At 37.7% G+C, this 20688-nt stretch overlaps 3 protein-coding genes across 3 annotated transcripts; all 3 read right to left on the minus strand.

Moving 5' to 3' along the window:
• Window positions 1–53: 53 nt before the first annotated feature.
• LOC119644482 (SPRY domain-containing SOCS box protein 3-like) lies at window positions 54–2397 on the minus strand. The gene is made up of 2 exons (XM_038044040.1): window positions 1778–2397; window positions 54–441 (listed from the first exon to the last, which is right to left on the minus strand). The coding sequence occupies exons 1-2, from the start codon at window positions 2381–2383 to the stop codon at window positions 190–192; spliced, it is 858 nt and encodes a 285-aa protein (XP_037899968.1). The 5' UTR covers window positions 2384–2397; the 3' UTR covers window positions 54–189.
• Window positions 2398–2689: 292 nt separating this feature from the next.
• LOC119644483 lies at window positions 2690–3711 on the minus strand. The gene has a single exon (XM_038044041.1). The coding sequence runs from the start codon at window positions 3469–3471 to the stop codon at window positions 2713–2715; it is 759 nt and encodes a 252-aa protein (XP_037899969.1). The 5' UTR covers window positions 3472–3711; the 3' UTR covers window positions 2690–2712.
• A 3787-nt stretch (window positions 3712–7498) lies between these two features.
• Window positions 7499–18805, minus strand: LOC119644481 (collagen alpha-1(IV) chain-like). The gene is made up of 9 exons (XM_038044039.1): window positions 18561–18805; window positions 14227–14275; window positions 12410–13354; window positions 11857–12353; window positions 10219–11669; window positions 9190–10158; window positions 8781–9122; window positions 7911–8713; window positions 7499–7853 (listed from the first exon to the last, which is right to left on the minus strand). Exons 1-9 carry the CDS (start codon window positions 18578–18580, stop codon window positions 7593–7595), a joined length of 5337 nt encoding a protein of 1778 aa, XP_037899967.1. The 5' UTR covers window positions 18581–18805; the 3' UTR covers window positions 7499–7592.
• Between the last annotated feature and the right edge of the window lie 1883 nt (window positions 18806–20688).

The following is a 20688-nucleotide window of genomic DNA, read 5'->3' on the forward strand; positions in this document are numbered from 1 at the left end:
TATATATATATATATATATATATATATATATATATATATATATATAAATGAGCGAGAATTAATTACTGATTAATTTATCTAAATCATGGCACTGTAAATGTTATCATGAGACCTTTTCTTTCAATTCTTCTCCTTTAAAATCTTATTAACATTAATTACGCTGATTCAGTTAATTAAAAGCACATATATCTAAAAATCAAATAACAAATCATAATTATCCACCTGCCTTAACGGTGTGTAATCGCCTAGAACTTCCGCTAAATAATTGCTTATAATAGCTGGCAACTTCAATTGTATTAAATCCTGGCGGGTTTTTATATGTTTCATAATCACGGCACGGCAACGATCCTGTAGATTGACAAAATCGCGACGTGCGCACTTTAATGTCATTTCAGTTTTGGCTGCTGTGGAACAGACGACTGGGTATAAGGGCTCCTTAATCTGAAAATGTAAATATATATATATATATATATATATAAACAGGTTCGAAGGCAATGCATGGTTAAAGAGCGGGCGGAGTTTATGAAAGTCTAGATGATGGTGGTATTTGCTCTGGTTGGCGGATGGAAGTGATTACTAAACAATTAATATGAGCTTGTAGAATTGAATATTGACTTTTAAATCGATGTCTGCATATAAATACATATTTATATATTTATTACTCATTAATTAAAAGGCGTCAGATAACTAGATTATATGGGCCTGTACATCTAACAACACCCAAGGGTATTTGGAGGTTACAAAATGAAGCATATTATTGAACGAATATGGAAAAGATAAAGGGCAACTATTTACATTTGATGTACTTTGTATAGCTATAGAATACAATGTAGGTATCAAAGCCCTCACGTGCTCGTAATCATGCCTGTTCTTGAGCAGTCAATAAATCTCGATAAAGGACATTCGAATGAAATGTGGCAGAGAGGAAGTGACATTACTGGATACACATTTGGCGAATTAAGTCCTTTAATAGCAGTGTTTTGTATTAAACATTTCTCAAGAAAGGACATGTATCAAGCTTGTGTCTGCCACGGATTGGAATTGTGACAGCAAATAGCACAGTGGTCTCTCTGAGAACCTAGTTATTTACCCCGCAAGCGACACTTTATGATATCCACGTTTTCTTGTATGCGAGGGGCAGTATAAAGTTAACTAATTACAATAAGAGGAGGACTTGATCAACACCTTTTCGAGTAATTCAATGCAAATTCTTTGAAAACAGAAGCAATTTGGCGAAGAAGAAACACTTACAAATATTTTGAGACTCTTTCGGACAATAAAATTAAAATTGAAGGAATAATTTAGTGAACAGATTGATAGATTGAAAGTACCTAACTTTGCGAATGATAATTGTAATTTTCCTTAAGCTATTTCTTAGGACAGAAATCACGATTTTATTTTCTCCTTAAAATTAGATAATTAGTTTTGCTGAAAATAGAGTGAATTTGCCATGGGGTTTGTTAAAAATCGCCATAAATATATATTTCTTAATCTGGGATTGTTAAATTTCTTTTAATTTAGAAAAACGGAAAATCTTCGCATATGGTTTCTTAATCATCATATATGGTTTCATCAATCAAGAAAACGAAATTTATGTCTTGATACTCTTCTTCCGAATTTTCCTTCTTATTTGGCAATTGTTTAATCACTAGAAGTGAAAGTAGATGAGGAATGAAGAGAGATGAGGGATGAAGAAGCTTGAATCTATTATGAATAAATCTTTATGGATCACAGAGAGAGAAAATTACTTTCTTGTTCTGGTCTTCCTTCTGCTTACCTTGTCTAAACCATGAAATGCTACGCCCAAGCATTTACCATCTTTATAGTAGGTTAATGTCCCTTCGATACCGTCGAATAATATGCCAATAACTGTGGCCTGATTTTCTTTAAATCGTTTCGTATAAAGCAGCGCAATACCATCGTGCCATAGTACGCCTTTATGGGATAGACCCCAACCGTGTACATTTTCGCCTAACATATTACGAAATGAATTTGCATGCAAGCGTGCTTTATTGGTACCGATACCAAACATAATGCTTGTACCGAATATACGTTGCGAGACGTGTAACTCCCAATAAAAACGACCATTATTTAAAGGCCGTTTACCTTGTACACCGGCAGTACCTTTACTCCAATTCGGATGGAAATGCACAGTACGGTCATTGGGTCCACTTAATACTACTTCTTTGGAACGATGTCGCCGACTCCAAGTCCAGTTATCTTCACAACCATGTTCTAGAGGTACAAGTGCTTTTCTAGACATAGCGTTACGCTTAAGGATCGATGTTGTAGGCGAATTATTCGCTGATCTAGCATTGGAGCGTTGACGATGGCGCGGTGTGCTGTTTCGTGACGAACTGGTGCTACTCTCACTTGAAGTCATATTGTAATTTTGCTTTTGTGCTTTTAATAAATGCCCTTTCAGCGGTTATTAGTATTCATCAGGCATGCTTGGGAATTTCTTTTTTTCTTTTTTTTTTTACTTAGCTAAGTTCTTTCAAGTACTTTTGTGAATAGATTCAAGTGTTTTCTTGTTAAACTCAATAGCGCTATTCAGGTGTATATGCAGGTGGGGGTTGTTAAAACCCAATTGGTCTTCAAATTCAATCAATATTTGTATATTTGAGCATCTTTCAACAAGTCTTGTAGAATAGATTATCTGTTAAAGTCTTCTTCAAAGAGGGAAAAGCAAATAAACAAAGGCAAAAATTTTCACAAGTATGTGGTAGATAAACCAGTTCTATGATCGTAAGGTACAAAACTTTGGGAGGCTGGACCGCAGCTGTTAACACCGAACGCACTTTGACGGTCCTCAAAAGGTGAAGGCGATATTAAACCAGCATGATCAGGTGACAGTAACGAAATGAATTCACTGTGTGTGGTGCTGATAACACTTGAAGGGGAAGTCAATGGGCTGGACTGATAACCGGAATCTGTGGGTGAAGTTTGCTCCTCCTGTGCTAAAAAATGACTTTCAACGTTTTTGTATTTTGATAGTAAAGGAATTGGTTGGATGTTTTGCTGTTTTTGTTGTTGCAAATTACGTTTTAATTCACGTTTTATTCTACGTAATTGCCGCAAATCTGCCGTCCTTTCAAAACTTCTACCCAACGAACACCACAGACTGTTATTATATTCCTTTTGTTGTTGTAATTTATGCATATGCAACTCTTGTAAATGAAAATGATGACGGCAGTAGCCCTGCGGTGTATTAGCGCAGAAACGACAATACTCGTTGCCACCTAACGCATTTGAACTGCTCGAGTTCAAAACATAACCTCGTTTTCTGGATCGTTTCACTTGACATCCTTGATATTCATCTGGACCTATTTTCGTACTTTTAGCTGATTCTGCTGCTTCTTTTAATAGGCGCACATTTTTCGGATTGATCCATCGGTCATGAATGTATAACACTAAACGCTGACAATACAGGCAGATTGATTGGAAGAACAACAACAAAACGATAATCATTCAGAGAATTTATTTAAACTTTCTTATAAGCACAACACCAACACGTACATACGTGCGTAGCGGGGTAAGTAAAGGAAGTTGATGAATAATTGTATACGCGTATGCAATTGCATTTATTTAACCTTTTAGGGGTTGCTCGATGACATCCGCTCAGGACACTTGGTTAAGCAAGTGCATCAAAATTTTATTTAAAATCTTTCAAAGAACTATTCAATTTTATGCATTCGATTTTCAATTTTGCAATTTTTGTGCTTAACGGTAACTTAAAAAAAAAAACAAATCATAAAAAATAACTTAAAAATGTTAACACACAATTATTTGATTTAATAATTATTGAAATTTGACTTTTTCTTATGCTAATTTTTTTTTTTTTTTTTTTTTTTCTTTCTGTCTGATACGATTTTCACGTCTAACTCTTACAATTCCAATTTGACTTCTGACAAAACCAACTACCGTTTTATCTACACGAAATATTATATGGATGGGTTATTGAAAAAAAGATATTAACCACCCCTATGTGTGTTTATACATACGCATATATATATATGTATATGAATGAAAGTATATGTAGATATATGTATATTAACGCAAGCGCTCCTGCAGCACTTGTCACTTGTCGTTGCTAGTGCTATTTAACATCGTATTAATTTGTTGTCATTGTATTTCCAGTTCCAGTTCGCATTTTTACGGAGTTTATCTTTTGTTCTCCTCATTTCCCTTTCTTCCATGAAACCCACATGATAATATGCCCTCAATTTGAATTCAGTTTTATGCTTTTACTACATTTTTTTTCTTCATTTTATCATTATTTTTATTACCGGCTTTTTACATTTGCCTCTACGTGTTGAGGGTGAAAATTTGTTAAGATTATTAAGACACTTAATGGAAGGTGGTTGCCATTCTAAACGCTATCCAAATTAATGTAGTTTTTTCTTTTAATATTTATAAGGTAAGAAAAGGATTCATTGTGATTAGAGTCTTTCGGGATTGCACCAAGAACGGTCGAAAATTTGTATCTATTTGAAAACATCAACGTCAGCCAGAGGAGGAAAATAATAATAATACGACATGTTTATGATTTTCATATTTCGCAGGAGTACGTAGAAAATTTGGGACGATCTGTGAACTGATTCGGAGGAAAACCAAAGAGATCGTAATACTTAAGATATTTTGATAAAATTTAGTACACCTACATGTTTTGGCCTACGGACGAAAGTTATTGAAAATGTTTTCATCGGACCACTTTTTCAACCATCGCCTATATAACGCCGTATTTTGAAAAGTCCCTTATAATAATCACTGTCTCAAGCAAAGTGGTGTAGGGTGTTTAATAGTGGGCGGTGTCCTACTATAATATTTTTACTTGTTATATGTAATTTATTCCTTTACTTTTTCTCCTCTTACTATTCAAATTATCTATTTTCTAAAAGTCTCATGTTATTGACTTTTGTGGGCACTTCATTGTTATCAGACTTTTACTTTGCTAGGTTTGTAAAGTCCATTTCTTCTATTGGTAACCCTTGGAAACATTAATGATACTATCACTATTACAAGCACAAAATTTGAGACTTTCCGTCTCCTAAGTCGGTTTTTCGGTTTTCTTTTTTTCGCCTGGCGTTACACAAACATTATGATCACCAATATGTAGATTTTAGAAGTAAAATTTGTAACTTCTCGCACTGCGCCCTTCAAGTTTCTTTATTAGACGCCCAATGTTAAATATTCATAAAATATTGAGCATTTACTAGCCATGCACATCCGTATTGTTGCACAAATATCGTGACGATTTTGCGGCATTAGTCCGTGCGTAACGTCGACATTTGCTGGCACAATATCCTATGAATAACAATTGCTTACCAAAGACAAAATATAAAAAAATGTCGTATGTAGTTTAAAAAACAATTCAGTAGATTTATTAAGCGATTCAAAGCTGCGAAGAGGAAACCTCACGTTTGGGTTTACCACATAGCCAAATAGTCAACCCACTATAGCTGCGTTCAATTCTCAGTGCGATAGAACGTAATTTCATTGCGTTTGGTGTCTTGCCGTAACTATAGTGCAAGACCTTGAGATTTACCGAACGGGCACATTCCTCCCAGACTGAGGCCACACCTATATTTTGCTTTTCTTCCATTTCTTTCCGACTACGAATGTGCTACACCTATAGCGCTTAGCTATAATAATAATCGTAGTAATAAAAAATTAAGGGTTAATTGTTTTCGAAGAGGATTGTTGGGTTACTTGAACCCAACGCTTGATTTTGAACTAGTAAGAATTTTGGCGTTTTCACTATAGATGGCTTTAAAGTCGCGTAATTTTAATGTTATGATGCTTATGGAAGATAATAGTTCATATATAATTACAATAAAAAACATCGTGAGATTTATTAGTGCAACCGAAAGTAATTGTCTCTTAAAAATGAATCTAAACTGCGAAACAAGCTTACTATGTTTTACCATATCATTTCGATTAAGACGAAAATGTTTCGCAGGCTGTGGAACTAAATATTGATCAACAAACAGTTTTTAACTGTTTACCTAAGACTGTGCCACGAATAGGCAACGAAAAATTTAATGGATCAAATTGTCATCAGCGAATTATAATGACGTATCGAAATTAAATCATTTTGGTAGGGTAAGGCTTTGTGTTTGATGGGATTGAAAACGAACCGTACATCGTGAGCTGTTCCACATTTGCTCTATATTATCAAAATAATACTATCAACAGATAATGCGATTAAAACAAGCAGTTGAGGTAAAGCCTCCATAGTTGACAAATAGCAAAATGATCGCCTCCCGCCGCCGTAATGGCAGAGTATAGAATATCTTCGATGTAACTAAGAGAACTTAGCTATGCGGAGCTCGCTGAATGATGTAAAACCGATTACAAAAAAGATCTGTGAAAATCACTCAGTTCAGAGATCTCAGTAATTTTACAGAGGACGCGTAAGAATTTTAGCAAGAAACATTGTCGATCAACGTGGCATGTGCTTGATATAAAGAAATTTATTTAAGTATAAAAAAAGGATTTAAATTTTGATGAAAGTGATGAAACCTTTCCTGCACCCAATATTGCGATTGCAAGATAAAGTTTGTCCTCTATTTACTTTTGCTCACACGCCTATAGTTTGTTAAGTCAGAGCGAAGCACATGCTTGCATGTACGTTTAATTCGGAATATTTGATAATAAAGTCGCTTCACTATTACTTTTGTTTTTTTTTTTTTTAATGAGAATTTCTTTATTTATATTTTTGGTTTTGTTGATGTTAAATTTATACATAATGTAAAATATTACAACTTATTCGTTAGGGATTAGGGATTCTATGTAATTGTATGCATTCATTTATTTCGACTTGATTTGATTTTTTTGTTAATAAAACAGTTAATTACATACGAAGAAAACTGTATGGCAGTTATTGGTCAGATTATAATTAAAACAAAAAAAAAAAAAAAAGGGGAAATAGGAGAGAAAAAAAATGCATTCTTTAATATAAATTAAAAGAAATGATATTAAAATTGTTTTTTCTTTCTTTTAATATTCGTCACAAGTACTTCATTATATGTTATAATTTTTGGCTTGGAATTTCTTAATTAAAATATCTTTCGTATTACCATATTATTTTGAATTGAAATATTTTCAGTTACAATTCGCTTCATATAATATTATCCGTTATATCTTTATAATTTCATTTTTTTTTTTCACAATTAGCTTTTCCTCTAATTATTTATTTGCTTCTTACTTAAGTTAAAAAACACTAATAATAAAATAATTAAAAAAAAGTATTAAAAATGAACTTTAAATTCGTTTATAAAAAGTTATATATGCACTGTTTTATATTTAAATTGTATTGGTGTTGGTGTTTAGTTTAATTCGGTAAAAATTTTTACATTTATTTTAACATGTTTGGCATTCGATTACTTAGCAAAAGTATTCATTTCATGTTGTGAATGTGTATATTGTCTGTTTCGTATTTAAGAAATTTTTAGCGATATATTTTTTAAGGTTAATTAAAAAAAAAAAACAGAGAGAGAGAGTAGTTATGAAAACAAAAAAGGATAGCGACCAGGTGGAAATATAAGCTAAGGGTGAACATAAAGGGAGAGAGAAGGGACCACCCTTGCTTATGATGAATTTTTTATACATACTTGGCACCTCGAAATCCGCGTCAGTAGCTCCCCTGCTTTGATGGTTTGCATTGCGGGTCTCTGGAATTGTTGGTAATCTTCTAGTGTTACCAACCAGAAACTGGACATGGTCTCGTAGAAATGACATTGACCTTTACCCCCATTACATTCAATGAATGGCGTTGTTCGGAAATCTTCCAGGCAGGAGCCTGGGGAAGCTAATGCTTGACCGCCACCTCCGTTACCTACGGCAGTGTGCTAAGAATAAAAATAATTTGTTTTTATTTCTTTTATCAAATATTGAATTGAAATTACCATTAGGAAACTGTAACCGATCCAAAGACCTTCCCAACCGGCTGGGCAATTTGGTATCTCGATCGATTGACTATGCACAGCAATCACATTCGATGGTGCTTCACATACGGTACAACGAGATATATAACGGCTGACGTCTTGGACTTGTACTGGCATCATTGGTAGTGGTGCTGAAGTTGTGAGCCAAAATGATTTGTCGTTTCTTGAAGCATAATTGCATACATTATTGGGTCCGCACGATAAGACGGGCAGTGTTGAAAACCGACGCACACAAGACCCGGGAGATCCTAAATCTTGATTGTGAGCGTAATCGTTACCGTCGATATAGAGCATAGAATATCCGTTCCATAATTCGATGTGACCTGGTTGGCATCGTGGAATTTCTTCTGACTGACTATGCTTCACTAGCAGAATTCCAGTAAGGTAATCCTGAGCTGCGGAACAAGGTAAGCCGGCATCGCCTTTTCCACCTGTTAGACCTGGTGGTCCATCTCGACCTACGGGGCCGGGTAGTCCTTGGTCGCCTTTCGGACCAGGACGTCCCATTGGGCCAGTCAAACCAATTAAACCTTGTTCTCCTTTTTCACCGCGTTCGCCTTTGAGACCAACCAGACCGCGTGGACCAGGAGGGCCTGTTTCACCCTTTTGGCCGTTTCTTCCTGGATATCCTGGCTCACCTTTCGGCCCTGGTGGGGGCACCATGCCTGGCTCACCCTTTGCGCCCTTTTGACCAGATAAACCATCACGGCCGTCACGTCCTTTCGGGCCAGTAAAACCCATTTCACCTGGTGCTCCGACAGGACCAGGGCGGCCATCAAGTCTAGTTTGGTCAAAAGGGCGCGAAGGGTGAGCCAGGCTTGGTGGCACCACCAGGGCGGCCATCAAGTCCAGGTTGACCCATGTCACCCTTTTGACCAGTCGATCCTGGCATGCCAGGAGCTCCCATTAAACCGTAGTCACCTTTTTCGCCTTTTTGACCTTGAAGTCCTGGCAAACCCATTTCACCTTTGGGTCCAGGATAGCCCATGTCGCCTTTAACGCCTGCAGCACCAGGCATGCCATCACCACCATCCCTGCCAGGTGATCCCATGGAGCCGCGCTCACCCTTTGGACCAGGAGGGCCAATAGGGCCAGGTTGGCCTTCAGGTCCAGGATTTCCGGGAAGACCAGGTAAGCCCTTTTCTCCTTTTTGACCAGCGGGGCCAGGAGCACCTAAAATAACAATATGGGGCTAAGTTTACGATATTTGAGTGTATGAGTATAACGTGTATGAAATTACCTTCCCGTCCATTTTTACCGGTACGCCCAGGCAAGCCTTTTTCACCCTTTATTGTTAAGCCTGGAACGCCAACGTCCCCCATAGGTCCTATTTCACCTTTTTGACCTGGAGTTCCGTTTAATCCTGGGCTGCCATGAGGACCGGTTAGACCTCTGTCACCTTTCGCGCCGGGGAAGCCTGCTGTACCTTGATTACCTTTCTCGCCGGCAGGACCAGGCATACCAATAAGACCGGGTTCACCCATATCTCCTTTTTCACCTTTAATCGTGATTGGTACTGCGTTGAGGCCAGGAGCTCCTGGTAATCCACGATCTCCTTTAGCGCCAGGTGTTCCATTGAAACCAGGTAAACCGGTTTCGCCTTTATCTCCTTTAGGTCCATTAACACCTGGGAAGCCGCGTTCTCCTTTATCGCCTTTTATGCCGGTATGACCCATCGGACCGGGGAGACCGATTTCTCCTGGCTTACCATCCATTCCGGGATGACCCGGCACACCGGGAGGACCAATTGCACCTTTGTCACCTTTTGCTCCGAGGGGACCAGGATAACCTTGGTCACCCTTCTGTCCAGGGGTTCCTTCCCGGCCGTCTATACCGTCCCGACCCCTATCACCCTTTTCACCAGGAGCACCCGGTCGTCCATGTAGCGCAAGACCAGGCACACCCTTTTCACCAATTAATCCGGGAGTTCCTGGCCTTCCACTTTCACCACGCAGTCCTGGTGGTCCTGGCTCACCCTTTTGACCTTTTTCAGAAACGTCGCCTGGCTCACCGCGTAAACCATCTGCTCCCGGGGGACCGTATTCTCCCTTTTCTCCCTCTAAACCTGGTATACCATCCGCTCCTGGTGGACCAACTGGTCCTGTATCACCTTTGACGCCCATAATTCCAGACGGTCCTTGCGGACCACGTGGGCCAGGTAATCCATCTTTTCCGGTCAATCCGCGCTCGCCCTTGTCTCCCTTCACGCCTGAGAATGAAATGTGTTATTATGAGTAAAGAAAAAAAGTAGGTTCGTCATAAAGCTTACCAGGGATTCCAGCTGGTCCAGGAGGACCACGTCGACCAGCATGTCCCGTTATACCAGGGTATCCTTTAGGACCATCATTGCCAGGAGCACCACGTTCACCTTTTAAACCAGGCATTCCTACCATGCCAGGACTGCCTTGTTCACCTTTTGCACCATCGCGACCCTGAACTCCATCTACACCGGGTTTGCCAGGAGGGCCAGGAGGACCTTGAGGTCCCAAGGGACCCATATCACCTTTTTCGCCATCACGACCAGAGAATCCGGGTGTACCTGGAAAACCAGTTTCACCCTTGTCTCCAGGGTAACCAGGAGCTCCATCTAAACCAGGAGGCCCATAAGGACCGGTGGGACCTCGCTCACCCTTTTCGCCAGGCATGCCCATACGACCAGGAGGCCCAGGAGGTCCAGCCACAGCAATGCCTTGCTCACCTTTCTGTCCTGGGACGCCGCCTCTTCCAGGAGGTCCTCTCATACCATCTTTGCCTGGGTTACCAGGAGCACCCATTGGACCTATATTACCTTTTTCTCCACGTGGGCCTGCCAAACCACGTGGTCCTACAGGACCTGTTGGGCCCACAGCACCTTGATCACCTTTTTGTCCTGGTCTACCGATATCGCCTTTTTCGCCCATTGGACCCATAGGGCCTGGATTACCTTGGTCACCTCGATCACCTTTATTTCCTTTGAGAGGCATTTTGATGTTGTCTATATCACAGGATCCTGGTTCACCTTTTGTTCCTTGTGGCCCAGAAAAGCCCTTATCTCCCTTTTCTCCGTCTAGCCCTGGCTTTCCAGCGTCACCTTTTATGCTTTGACCAGGGACACCGTCGCGACCATCTCTACCAGGATTTCCGGGAATACCATCAGTTCCGCTTGGACCAGAGTAACCTTTATCACCTTTTTCGCCTACTTCACCTTTTTGACCTGGTATACCTGGAAAACCAGCTTCACCCCTATCACCTTTAGGACCAAGAGCACCTTTGTAGCCTCGTTCTCCTTTTTCACCCTTTTCGACATTAATGAGATCCAAGTCAAGCAACGCATCTTTGCCGGCGGGGCCATCCGGACCAGGAAGACCTGGTAGGCCGTCGAAACCTTTATCTCCTGGTGCACCAGGCGAGCCGGCGATGCCATCAGAACCACGTTCACCAGGATAACCACGTTCCCCAGGAGGTCCACGAAGTCCAGGGCTTCCAGGAGCCCCATCAAGTCCACGTTCTCCTTTATCACCTTTAAATCCGGGGGGACAACTTGAGCACCTTCCGCCAATATCACCTTTTGGTCCCATTTCGCCTTTTTGACCTGGTGCGCCAGGACGACCTGGATCACCTTTCTGCCCAGGTACACCAATACGCCCTGGTGTACCGGGACGTCCTAATTGAGAGTCACCGGGAGCACCAAGATTTCCTTTAAAACCTCGTTCGCCTTTTTGACCTTTAAGACCGGGTATACTAAACAAATAAAAAACAAATTGCTTTGTTATAAATTTTTGAAAGAGCTTGGTTCTTATTGAAAATTTCAGTAAACAGTAGGCCATCGAATTCTTAATAGCCGAACTGTTAAGTTGTGGTGACTTTGACGGACGATTTAAGGTGTTCTCTTGTCAATATTACAAGAGGCAAATACTACGCAACTCACCCGGGGGTTCCATCGTCGCCTTTTAATCCTCTTTCGCCGTATCCCGGAAGACCGGGCTCACCCTTTTGCCCTTCCGGACCAGGAGGGCCCGTATGACCCTGTGGACCGATAGGTCCTACCGAACCCTGACGACCGGGATTGCCCCTTTCGCCTTTTTCACCGGCTGGACCTTCAACGCCATGTAAACCAGGAACACCGGGGCCACCTTTGGCGCCAGGTAAACCTTGTGGACCAGGAATTCCATCAAAACCATCCAAACCTTTTGGGCCCGGTGGACCGGTATATCCCCGCGGACCTTTTGGTCCCGGAGCACCAGGAGATCCACGCCCACCACCAGGAGGACCTGGTGGGCCGAGTAGACCACGTTCGCCAGCTTTTCCCGGACGACCAGGTTCACCTTTTAGACCGGGTTTGCCAGCTAGGCCATTCAAACCAGTTTCGCCACGATCTCCTTTTTGACCAGATGGACCAGGCGGGCCAAAGTTGCCTTGACGGCCCTACAAATACACTGAAATGTAATGATGAACTCTAAAAGATTTTATGCTTAGTTTACTCTATCACCGGACGGACCAGGGAGACCTTTTTCTCCCTTCATGCCATCACGACCTGGTTCACCAGGATATCCGACTTCGCCTTTTTCACCTGGGGGACCGTTATCTCCTTTCTCTCCACGATCTCCCTTTTCTCCGCTGATAGTTTCGCTACCATGTACAGGAGCTGCATTTCGAGCCGGTTCACCTTTTTCGCCTTTTTGTCCTTTTTTGCCTGGTTGAGGAGGAGCAAAGCAAGGTGCGCCTTTGTCACCTTTTTGGCCGCGATCCCCACGAGGACCTGGTACTCCGTATGGACCAGTATCTCCACGATCACCTTTAGAGCCTTGCGGACCATCTGGACCTGGGTTCCCAGAGCGACCAGCAAAACCCGGCTCACCTTTTTCCCCTTTCGCATAATCACCATTTTCTTTGGCTGGTTCACCTTTTTCGCCTTTTACACCGGGGACACCGGGATAACCGCGAGGTCCTGTCATACCACTTAGACCAGCAACGCCAGGTAAACCCTTTTCGCCATCGCATCCATCTTTACCAGGTATACCAGGAGCACCTGGATTGCCGGAGACACCTTGAATTCCGGGAACACCTGGCATACCAGGAATGCCCGAAGTGCCTCTTTCACCTTTTAATCCACGAGGACCCATAGGGCCGGGATCACCTTTTTGACCTTTGTCGCCAGGTGGTCCCTCTATGCCAGGATAACCTTGATGTCCTTTGGGACCCGGAACGCCAATGGGGCCATGTGGGCCACGATTACCTTTCTCCGCGAAACATTTAGGAATACAACCAACCGGACCACTAGTACAATTTTTTGGTGGCAAGGCATTGGGACTATCTACCACCGCATAACTATCGTCAATTGGATTGGGCAATGGCTGTGGATATTCTGGCCGGTAATGTCTTTCCGATATTGATGTTGCACCTGTGTCGGCAATTTTCCAAAATTGCTGGAAGGAATAGTAATAGCGTTCAAAAGTTATTCTAGAAAGTTTGAATCGTTAAATTAAGAGAAAAAAATTATACATTTTTTCGTGTTTACGTGCGTATTAATGGATCAACTGGATTTACGATACATGTTCTGAAAAGCTTTGCAATTGAAGTTGAACGCTGCTATGTAATAGTGTATACCGTTATCATTAATAAAAGGAACTATATACCGTTTGGAGAAGTTTGACTTTATTGCCGATACGTACAATAAACATTTTCATTGGCCGCATTATTGTAATTTTTAAAAAAGTTAGCTTAAACGAATAGCTTTCAATTTTCGTAACTATGATTACTTCAATAACAGACAGACAACTGAACACTGCTCTGGGAATGTTATGAATATGCTCGAAATGTTACGACGGTAATATCGTCACTTTATCTTTATCTTTTTTGTCTTTAGTTATGAAAAGTGGAATAACAAAACGCTAACCATTCTCTGGAGTGGGTAAAGGTGTACTTACCATGTATGTGAGTAGGACAAACATATTACATATAATGCAAACAAGCCTAAATATCGGAAAGAACACTGAATTTCGGTTTGTTGCGATCAACTACTACTCTTGATAGAGAGCTATAAGAATGGAGTTCAAAATTATATTGTCACACTCCTTTTCGGATAGAATTTAATTAACTTAAGATGGCATCCCTGTTCCGACTGTCCCTTGCTTACCGATCTCGTAGTGCAGAAGTTAATAATATGTGGGTAGCTGTTAAGTTGGAATTTTATATTTGACGTAAAATTTCACTTGACCTTACTTCTTGCTTGCACTTACATTACCGTGATGAATGCAGAAGTTACCCAAAAAAAGAAAAAAGCAAATAGAACACTTACAGCGTCTGATCCTATTAGAACTTCAGCTATGATTGCGGCAAAGAGTAGCCTGTGAAAGAAAAAAAAAAACACCAAAGGTGCAGTTAAGTGTAAAGTGATATTTTTAAAGCATTTAAAATTTGTAGACTTTCTCACCGCAAATCTATCTTATTAATAGATAAATCTACCAGTGTTTCATTTCAAATGATTTTTTATAAACCATGGGAGAAGCCAACGAAAATAGTTATTTGTCTAAGTTACAATTTGGAAAATTTGGTTGCAACCGTTACACTAACCTATCAAAGATTCAGAAATAAGTAGGTTAGCTTAATCAACCGGAATTTCTGTCTTAAAGGCAATTGTTCTTCGAAACTTGTTTATCTAGAAAATCCAGCGACCGAAGTTTCAAAATAATCAGACAACTGGAGTACATTTTTGTTACGTTTTTATTTGCAACTTTTATTATCAGATAAAAGTGTGTAAAGCAATTATATATTTTCATTTATAAAACTTCTTCCGGTGTTTACGTATTAACGCCACCGCGGCAAAAGTATTATTACTAAATTATTGTTATTATTAAAAAAAAATTATTAAAACATTTGTATTATTATTATATTATTATTATATTTTGAAGCAAAGAAACTTTTTTCAAAAGTTTAAAGGGTTGCTTTTTATTGGTTTTTAAATGGAATTTTTCCCGCGGTGGCGTTAATATGTAAGTACCATTCTTTCATTACGAGCGATACTATCTAGTATTGTAATTTCCAAATTTAAATATATATTTTTGTGCTGTTCCAGTTATTAAAATATGCATTACAATTTGGAGTGTAATCACGCAGCAACCTAAAATTTCGGAAGTTTTAGAAATCATTAAAAAATGTAAAAAATACCGAACAAGCACTTCAGTGGTGGCTGCTCATCATTTGTTTATCAAAGAGTTGGGCTACGGTCAGCTTTCGTTTACATTAAGGCCCATAACTATGCTGACGCGGTACAAACTTTTGCACATTTGAAGGCAAAAGTTCGTCGGACTGTCGCAGACATACCCCAAGTAGTGTTAGAAGGAATGCTTAACAATTATTAAACAATTAAACGCATCGTTTGCACCAATGTGCTCAAAGCCGTGACGGACATTTGAATGAACTTTCATCTAAAACATAATGTCAATGTCTAATCTTCAAAGTGAAGCCCAATTTACTTAAAGCTGCTTTCTTAACAAATTGTAAAAAGTAAGAAGATTGTAAGAAGTATTAACTACGCCCATTATATATAGACCATGCATTTCTTAAACCAACTCCTACGTCGACATTGAATCGGTACCGTATTACTTGGAATTACTAATTAAGAGCTTAATTGTAAGATAAAAGAAAAAAGTAGCAAACACTGCAATGGTTTAATTAGTATCACGCTTAATGAAAGCCCTTTTACTTGATGCTATATAAGATGCCCCTGGTTGTGTATGACTACCACCTCCATCCGAAACAATAGCTCGTATTTTAAACAAATTTTAAACCAAAGACTGCTACTTGCTTTTTTTTCTCTCTATTTCTAACTAATGGAGTGCTTGACAACTAGTTCACAGGTGGGTAATTGTCGATTCGTATATATCAGAGCTAAATGACTGAGATTTATTCTTATGTAATGGTGAATATTAATTAAGATGTTGTTTGATTTTTGTGAACAAATTTTCATAAACGGCAATGCCTACTAGTTCAAGGTAAGAAAAATGAAAAATTACCTCATTGTTTTACTGCACTAATAATATTGTTCTCGGTTTCAAAGGCACTCATCTTTTGTATTAACTTGCGTTCCATTAATAAAAAATATATATATATGGAAACAGAGATTTTCACATTACACATTTCTGACGTGGGGGTAAAGCTTTGTATCATTGTTAAGAATGGCAAGAGAAAAACCAAGAAATGTTAAAATTTCGCAGATTTAACAAAACTTGGTTAAGGTACTTGCAAAGGTCCTACAAGTGCGTTGGAAAGAAAGGAAAGCAGCGCACACATTTCACGATCTCAACGAATTTTTCGAAGAGGGCGCAATCAGTGAAAGTCGATGCAGGGAATGGTTTGCCCGTTTCAAATCTAACGACGGCAACTTGAAAGATAAGTCACGAAGAGGCCGACCATCGAATTTCGACGACCAGATAGTTTTGGCAGGCTTGGAAGGGGACGAAAGCTTGACAAGTCGAATACTAGCCGACAACTTCAACGTAGACCATCCACCCATTGAGCGTTGTCTCAAAAAGGTCAAACAGTAGATGATGAGTACGCTCCGGATCAATCATTTAGAAATGTTACTGTGTGTATTTTTATGTTTCCATTTTCATAATAAATAGTGTTCAAAAACGCCTGATAACACCGTTTAAAAACGCCTGATAATTATGCATTAACCTATCATATAAAATTATTTGGCACTGAAGAGATCTCCATAAATTAAATCGAAGCCCAACATTTTTTAATTCCTTACCCTGGATTTCCAAATACTTATAGTCAAAATCTCGTTAAGTACGTCAAAATGCTCATCGAATAACCAAGAAGTGCGCATTTCTTCTACGATGTCTTTTTAATAAAAACTTGAAATATCTAATATTTGATGCCCTTTCGGATATAAATTAAGAAAAAGAAGAAGTTAAATTTAATAGAAGAAAAGCTTGTGCATATTGTCACTGCTTCTAATATTATGGTTACCAGGGAGTGATGACATCGGGAATTGCCTTTTCTAAACTGAACTCAATTCGAAGCAATACGTTTGTATTAAAGCGAATAATATAATCCCGGGATTTACAACCAAGCCCCACATACGAAACTAAAAGTTAATAGTTAATAGTGAAAATTATATAATTTCATAACTTTGTTTTCAAGCATAAGCAACCTGAATTTTACATGAATTTTAAACATATCGCTCCCTTCATTCAGTAACGGCCGCCTCTTTCTTTATCCGCCCAGTTTTTCTTTACTTTTTTTTTTAATATGCCCAATTGCTTACGGGATATCCTCGATACGTGTAACACGGTGCCGATCAGAAAGTAGTGAGGAAAGAGGGAAAACAGTAGTAATAGCGAATTGCCAAAGTGCTAAGCTTTTACCGCCTTAGTCTGAGACCTACTCTTCAAAAGAGCGTTGAGAGAAAAACCTTAAGTGATAAGTGGTGACCACTTGATCGAAAACTCATCATTTTGAGCTTTCAAATATTCGAAAAGATTGTAACTGCAGTCGTCGCAACAGGCTCCTTGAAAATGTTCGGAATAAAAAAAAACATTTTTTCAGATTAGCTTTCTTTCGCACGCTCGATTGCTGTTTCTTTTGCAAAGTTCTTGATTTGGTTTGTGAGATTTTGCGATTGAATTTCTGTTATCGATAGCTTATAAAATTTTCAAACTAGTCGTAGCGAAGCTTAACTTTAACGCTCCTTGAGTCTAACAGTATATCACATAGCGATCCCACAATTCTGCTTAAAGTCATTCATCAGGAGATAGCATACACAAGACATTCTCAAAAATCAAATGAAGTTTAATACTTATTGACGATCAGTTAGTTAGTACTCAGAATTTTTGGAAAATGGAATTCATATTTTATGCGCAATAAAATTTTCAAGTTTCTTATATATTTTATAAACAACAATCGGCGAAGGAACTGCACTTATCAAAAAGAATCATATCGCAGTAAATTCCGAGAATTTCAACTGATGATATTTAAAATTTTCATCTATCAAAAATCAGAAAAAAGAAACGGCAATAAAGTAAACTAAAGCAGAATTTCGTGCTCTAAAGTTAACTTTTGGTTCCCGAAAAAAAAAAAATAAAACATAGAAGTACGAAGATAAACTTGAATTATTTGAGTAATGTGAAGAATTATTTTTATTACTAAAAGAAAGATAGATAACCTGATTATGGCCTTTTAACCTGATTGACATGTTCCTTGTCCGCTTTAGTGACATTACTGGAATATGAAATGTTTCCGATTAAATATCGATCACTTTTCTTCTAAGATGTTCGCGTAAATTGTTAAACTTAAAGATAAGTTCATATTGCTGCAGACAGAAGTAATCAAAAAAAAAAAAAAAAAAAAGAAAGAGACTCGTAAGAGATATAATTAAAGAGAATTTGTCTCTTCTGCAGAAGAGAAAAAAAATTTTACTGAGTAACCAATCAAATAAACAACAAATGAAGAGAGTTTTAAGAGTTTAGTGCTCTTAAGCTTTAAAGTCTTGAAATCATTTTATTTTAAAAAATTAATTATGAAAGTTTTTCTCAATATTTTCTATTTCTTAGAGCAAATTTTATTTTTCAAGAGTAGAACAAATTTTTTCCAAAAATCGAATTTTATTTTTTAATGATGACTTACCGCTTCCAACGGGGCTCCATTATACCCCTAAAAATATCAACGCTTAGAATTTGCTATTCTTGCACTTTCCCACTTAATAAATGTATAACTTGAAATTTAAGAAAAAAAAAAAAAAAATTTCACACCACCCGATAAACACTAGTCGGTTAACTTTCTTTGAAAAGTTTGCATGAAGTTGGAAAAAAAGTAATTATTATTAAAATTTTTTTTTTTTCGCTTTTTATTAATTTAACGATCTATTTACTTTTTTATGTGTGTCGGGATTTTGTACAATTCGAGTTTTTATTATTTTTTCTTATTTAGTGGTTATCGTTTAACTATATTTTTTATTAAACAATTGCAAAAAAAAAAAATTTTTTTTCTTTTCTTTCTTTAAGTAAATAAAATAAAAAAATATATATATTTTTTAAAAAATTTTTTTCATTTATTGCAAACCCCATCTATCCCACTATTAAAGGGTAGAGTGATGGGCCTCTCAAACGGGCTTGGCACTATTATATTAAGCGCACGATCTAACACTATGGAACGACTGGAGCGTACTGATTGCTTGCCACGCTGCAAGCCAAACAAATTCATCCAGTAGCCAAACTACTACTTACTTGCGAAGGCACAACACAACTAATTATTGAAGAAATTCCAGCCAACACTACATTGATCGTTGCTCAACAAAAACAACGATTTTCGATCTTTACTTACACGAATGTCTCCAATATGCTAACGAAGTGTGAGCGCAATATATGTGAATTCACGAACACTTGTCTTATGTGCCTTATGCGCGCCTGTGTGTGTGTGTGTGTGTGTATGTTTGTGTGTTTATATGTCTGCTCGCAGATATCGCACGTATAACATAGTTCACACACTAGAAGTGTGTGAAAGCATACATTCTTTACATAGAAATATAAATGTGTAAATGCACACACACACACACACACACACACACACACACACACACACACACATACATACATATATATGCATAAATATATATATATATGTATATATATACACATACATATAAATATATATATGCAATTATATGTTTTATATGTAGCTTGTATAGTTTTGCACAATTTGCGATTTTGCGTGTATTTGTTAATCATGCAGATGATAACTTTTTTGACATTTTTCTTAAAAATCTTGAAAGTTTTGCTCATAGATTTACGTTTAGAAAAACTTTAAAAAAATATTATCCTTAATCTGTGTATAGGTATTCACATAATTATATATATAAATATATATATATATATATATATATATATGTATATATATGCACATTTATATATGTTTCTATTTGTACATATAAATGTATACACCTACATATATATATTGTATATTATGCAGTAGTATTTGTTATGATATGAACTAAACGCAAAGTTATTGATGCTGCTGTTGCTTTTGCTTTTGCTTCTGCTGCTCGCTATTAAAGTTAAAATTATCAACAATTGTAAGAAATGAAAACAACAAATTAGCACATAAGTTCCGACTTGTTTGCAAAAGTATGTAAGTGGGTATCACAAGTCTCACTTTATAATTGCTGTTATCGCATGAAATTTAAAAAATGAATGAATGCTTTCTTATTATTTCAAACATTTACAAATTTGTATACATATACACGAATGCATATCCATACAAATGCATCCATGCACGTTGAATAAAAAACTGCATAACAAATACGCTGCATATAATACGTCAATGTTGGAAAATATTTCGTGTTATAAGTCAAGGCAAACATGTTTTTTTTTTTTTTTTTTCATATTTATAAAATATTTATTTGCATACATTGTACACGAATTTTTATGAAATATACAATTTTGTTAAAAATTTTTTCACCTACTTTTATTAATTTTCTTAACATTAGACTAGAACTGCGTAATGTATTTATTTCAACATAAACGTAACAGTTATTTTTAGATTTCCTCACACATACGCAAAAGCATGCAAGTTTATTATACAACAAAGCGTATGAGTAATGTTAATTATTAATATCAATTACATGTGTGACTGACTATAGTTTACATATTAGAAAGTCTAAAAAATATTAAGCCTAATTGCAGTGACAACATTACTTTGCCCTTTGTATTTTTTCGTACAGTATTATGAGGTAAATAGGAGTACGACATATGTAAAC

This window comes from Glossina fuscipes, unplaced genomic scaffold (genome assembly GCF_014805625.2).
Source record: "Glossina fuscipes isolate IAEA_lab_2018 unplaced genomic scaffold, Yale_Gfus_2 117612, whole genome shotgun sequence".
Lineage (NCBI taxonomy): Eukaryota > Metazoa > Arthropoda > Insecta > Diptera > Glossinidae > Glossina > Glossina fuscipes.

Excerpts from the sequence above, each read along its gene's own strand:
- LOC119644481 (XM_038044039.1), bottom strand. The coding sequence starts at position 18,580 with ATGGAGCCCCGTTGGAAGCG. Across the intron at positions 10,159-10,218 it reads TGGACCAGCTGGAATCCCTG|GCGTGAAGGGAGACAAGGGC; the intron begins GTAAGCTTTATG and ends TTTCATTCTCAG. Across the intron at positions 8,714-8,780 it reads TGGACTTGATGGCCGCCCTG|GTCCTGTCGGAGCACCAGGT; the intron begins GTGGTGCCACCA and ends ATGGCCGCCCTG.
- LOC119644483 (XM_038044041.1), bottom strand. The coding sequence starts at position 3,471 with ATGATTATCGTTTTGTTGTTGTTCTTCCAATCAATCTGCCTGTATTGT.
- LOC119644482 (XM_038044040.1), bottom strand. The coding sequence starts at position 2,383 with ATGACTTCAAGTGAGAGTAGCACCAGTTCGTCACGAAACAGCACACCG. Across the intron at positions 442-1,777 it reads CATTTCATGGTTTAGACAAG|ATTAAGGAGCCCTTATACCC; the intron begins GTAAGCAGAAGG and ends TTACATTTTCAG.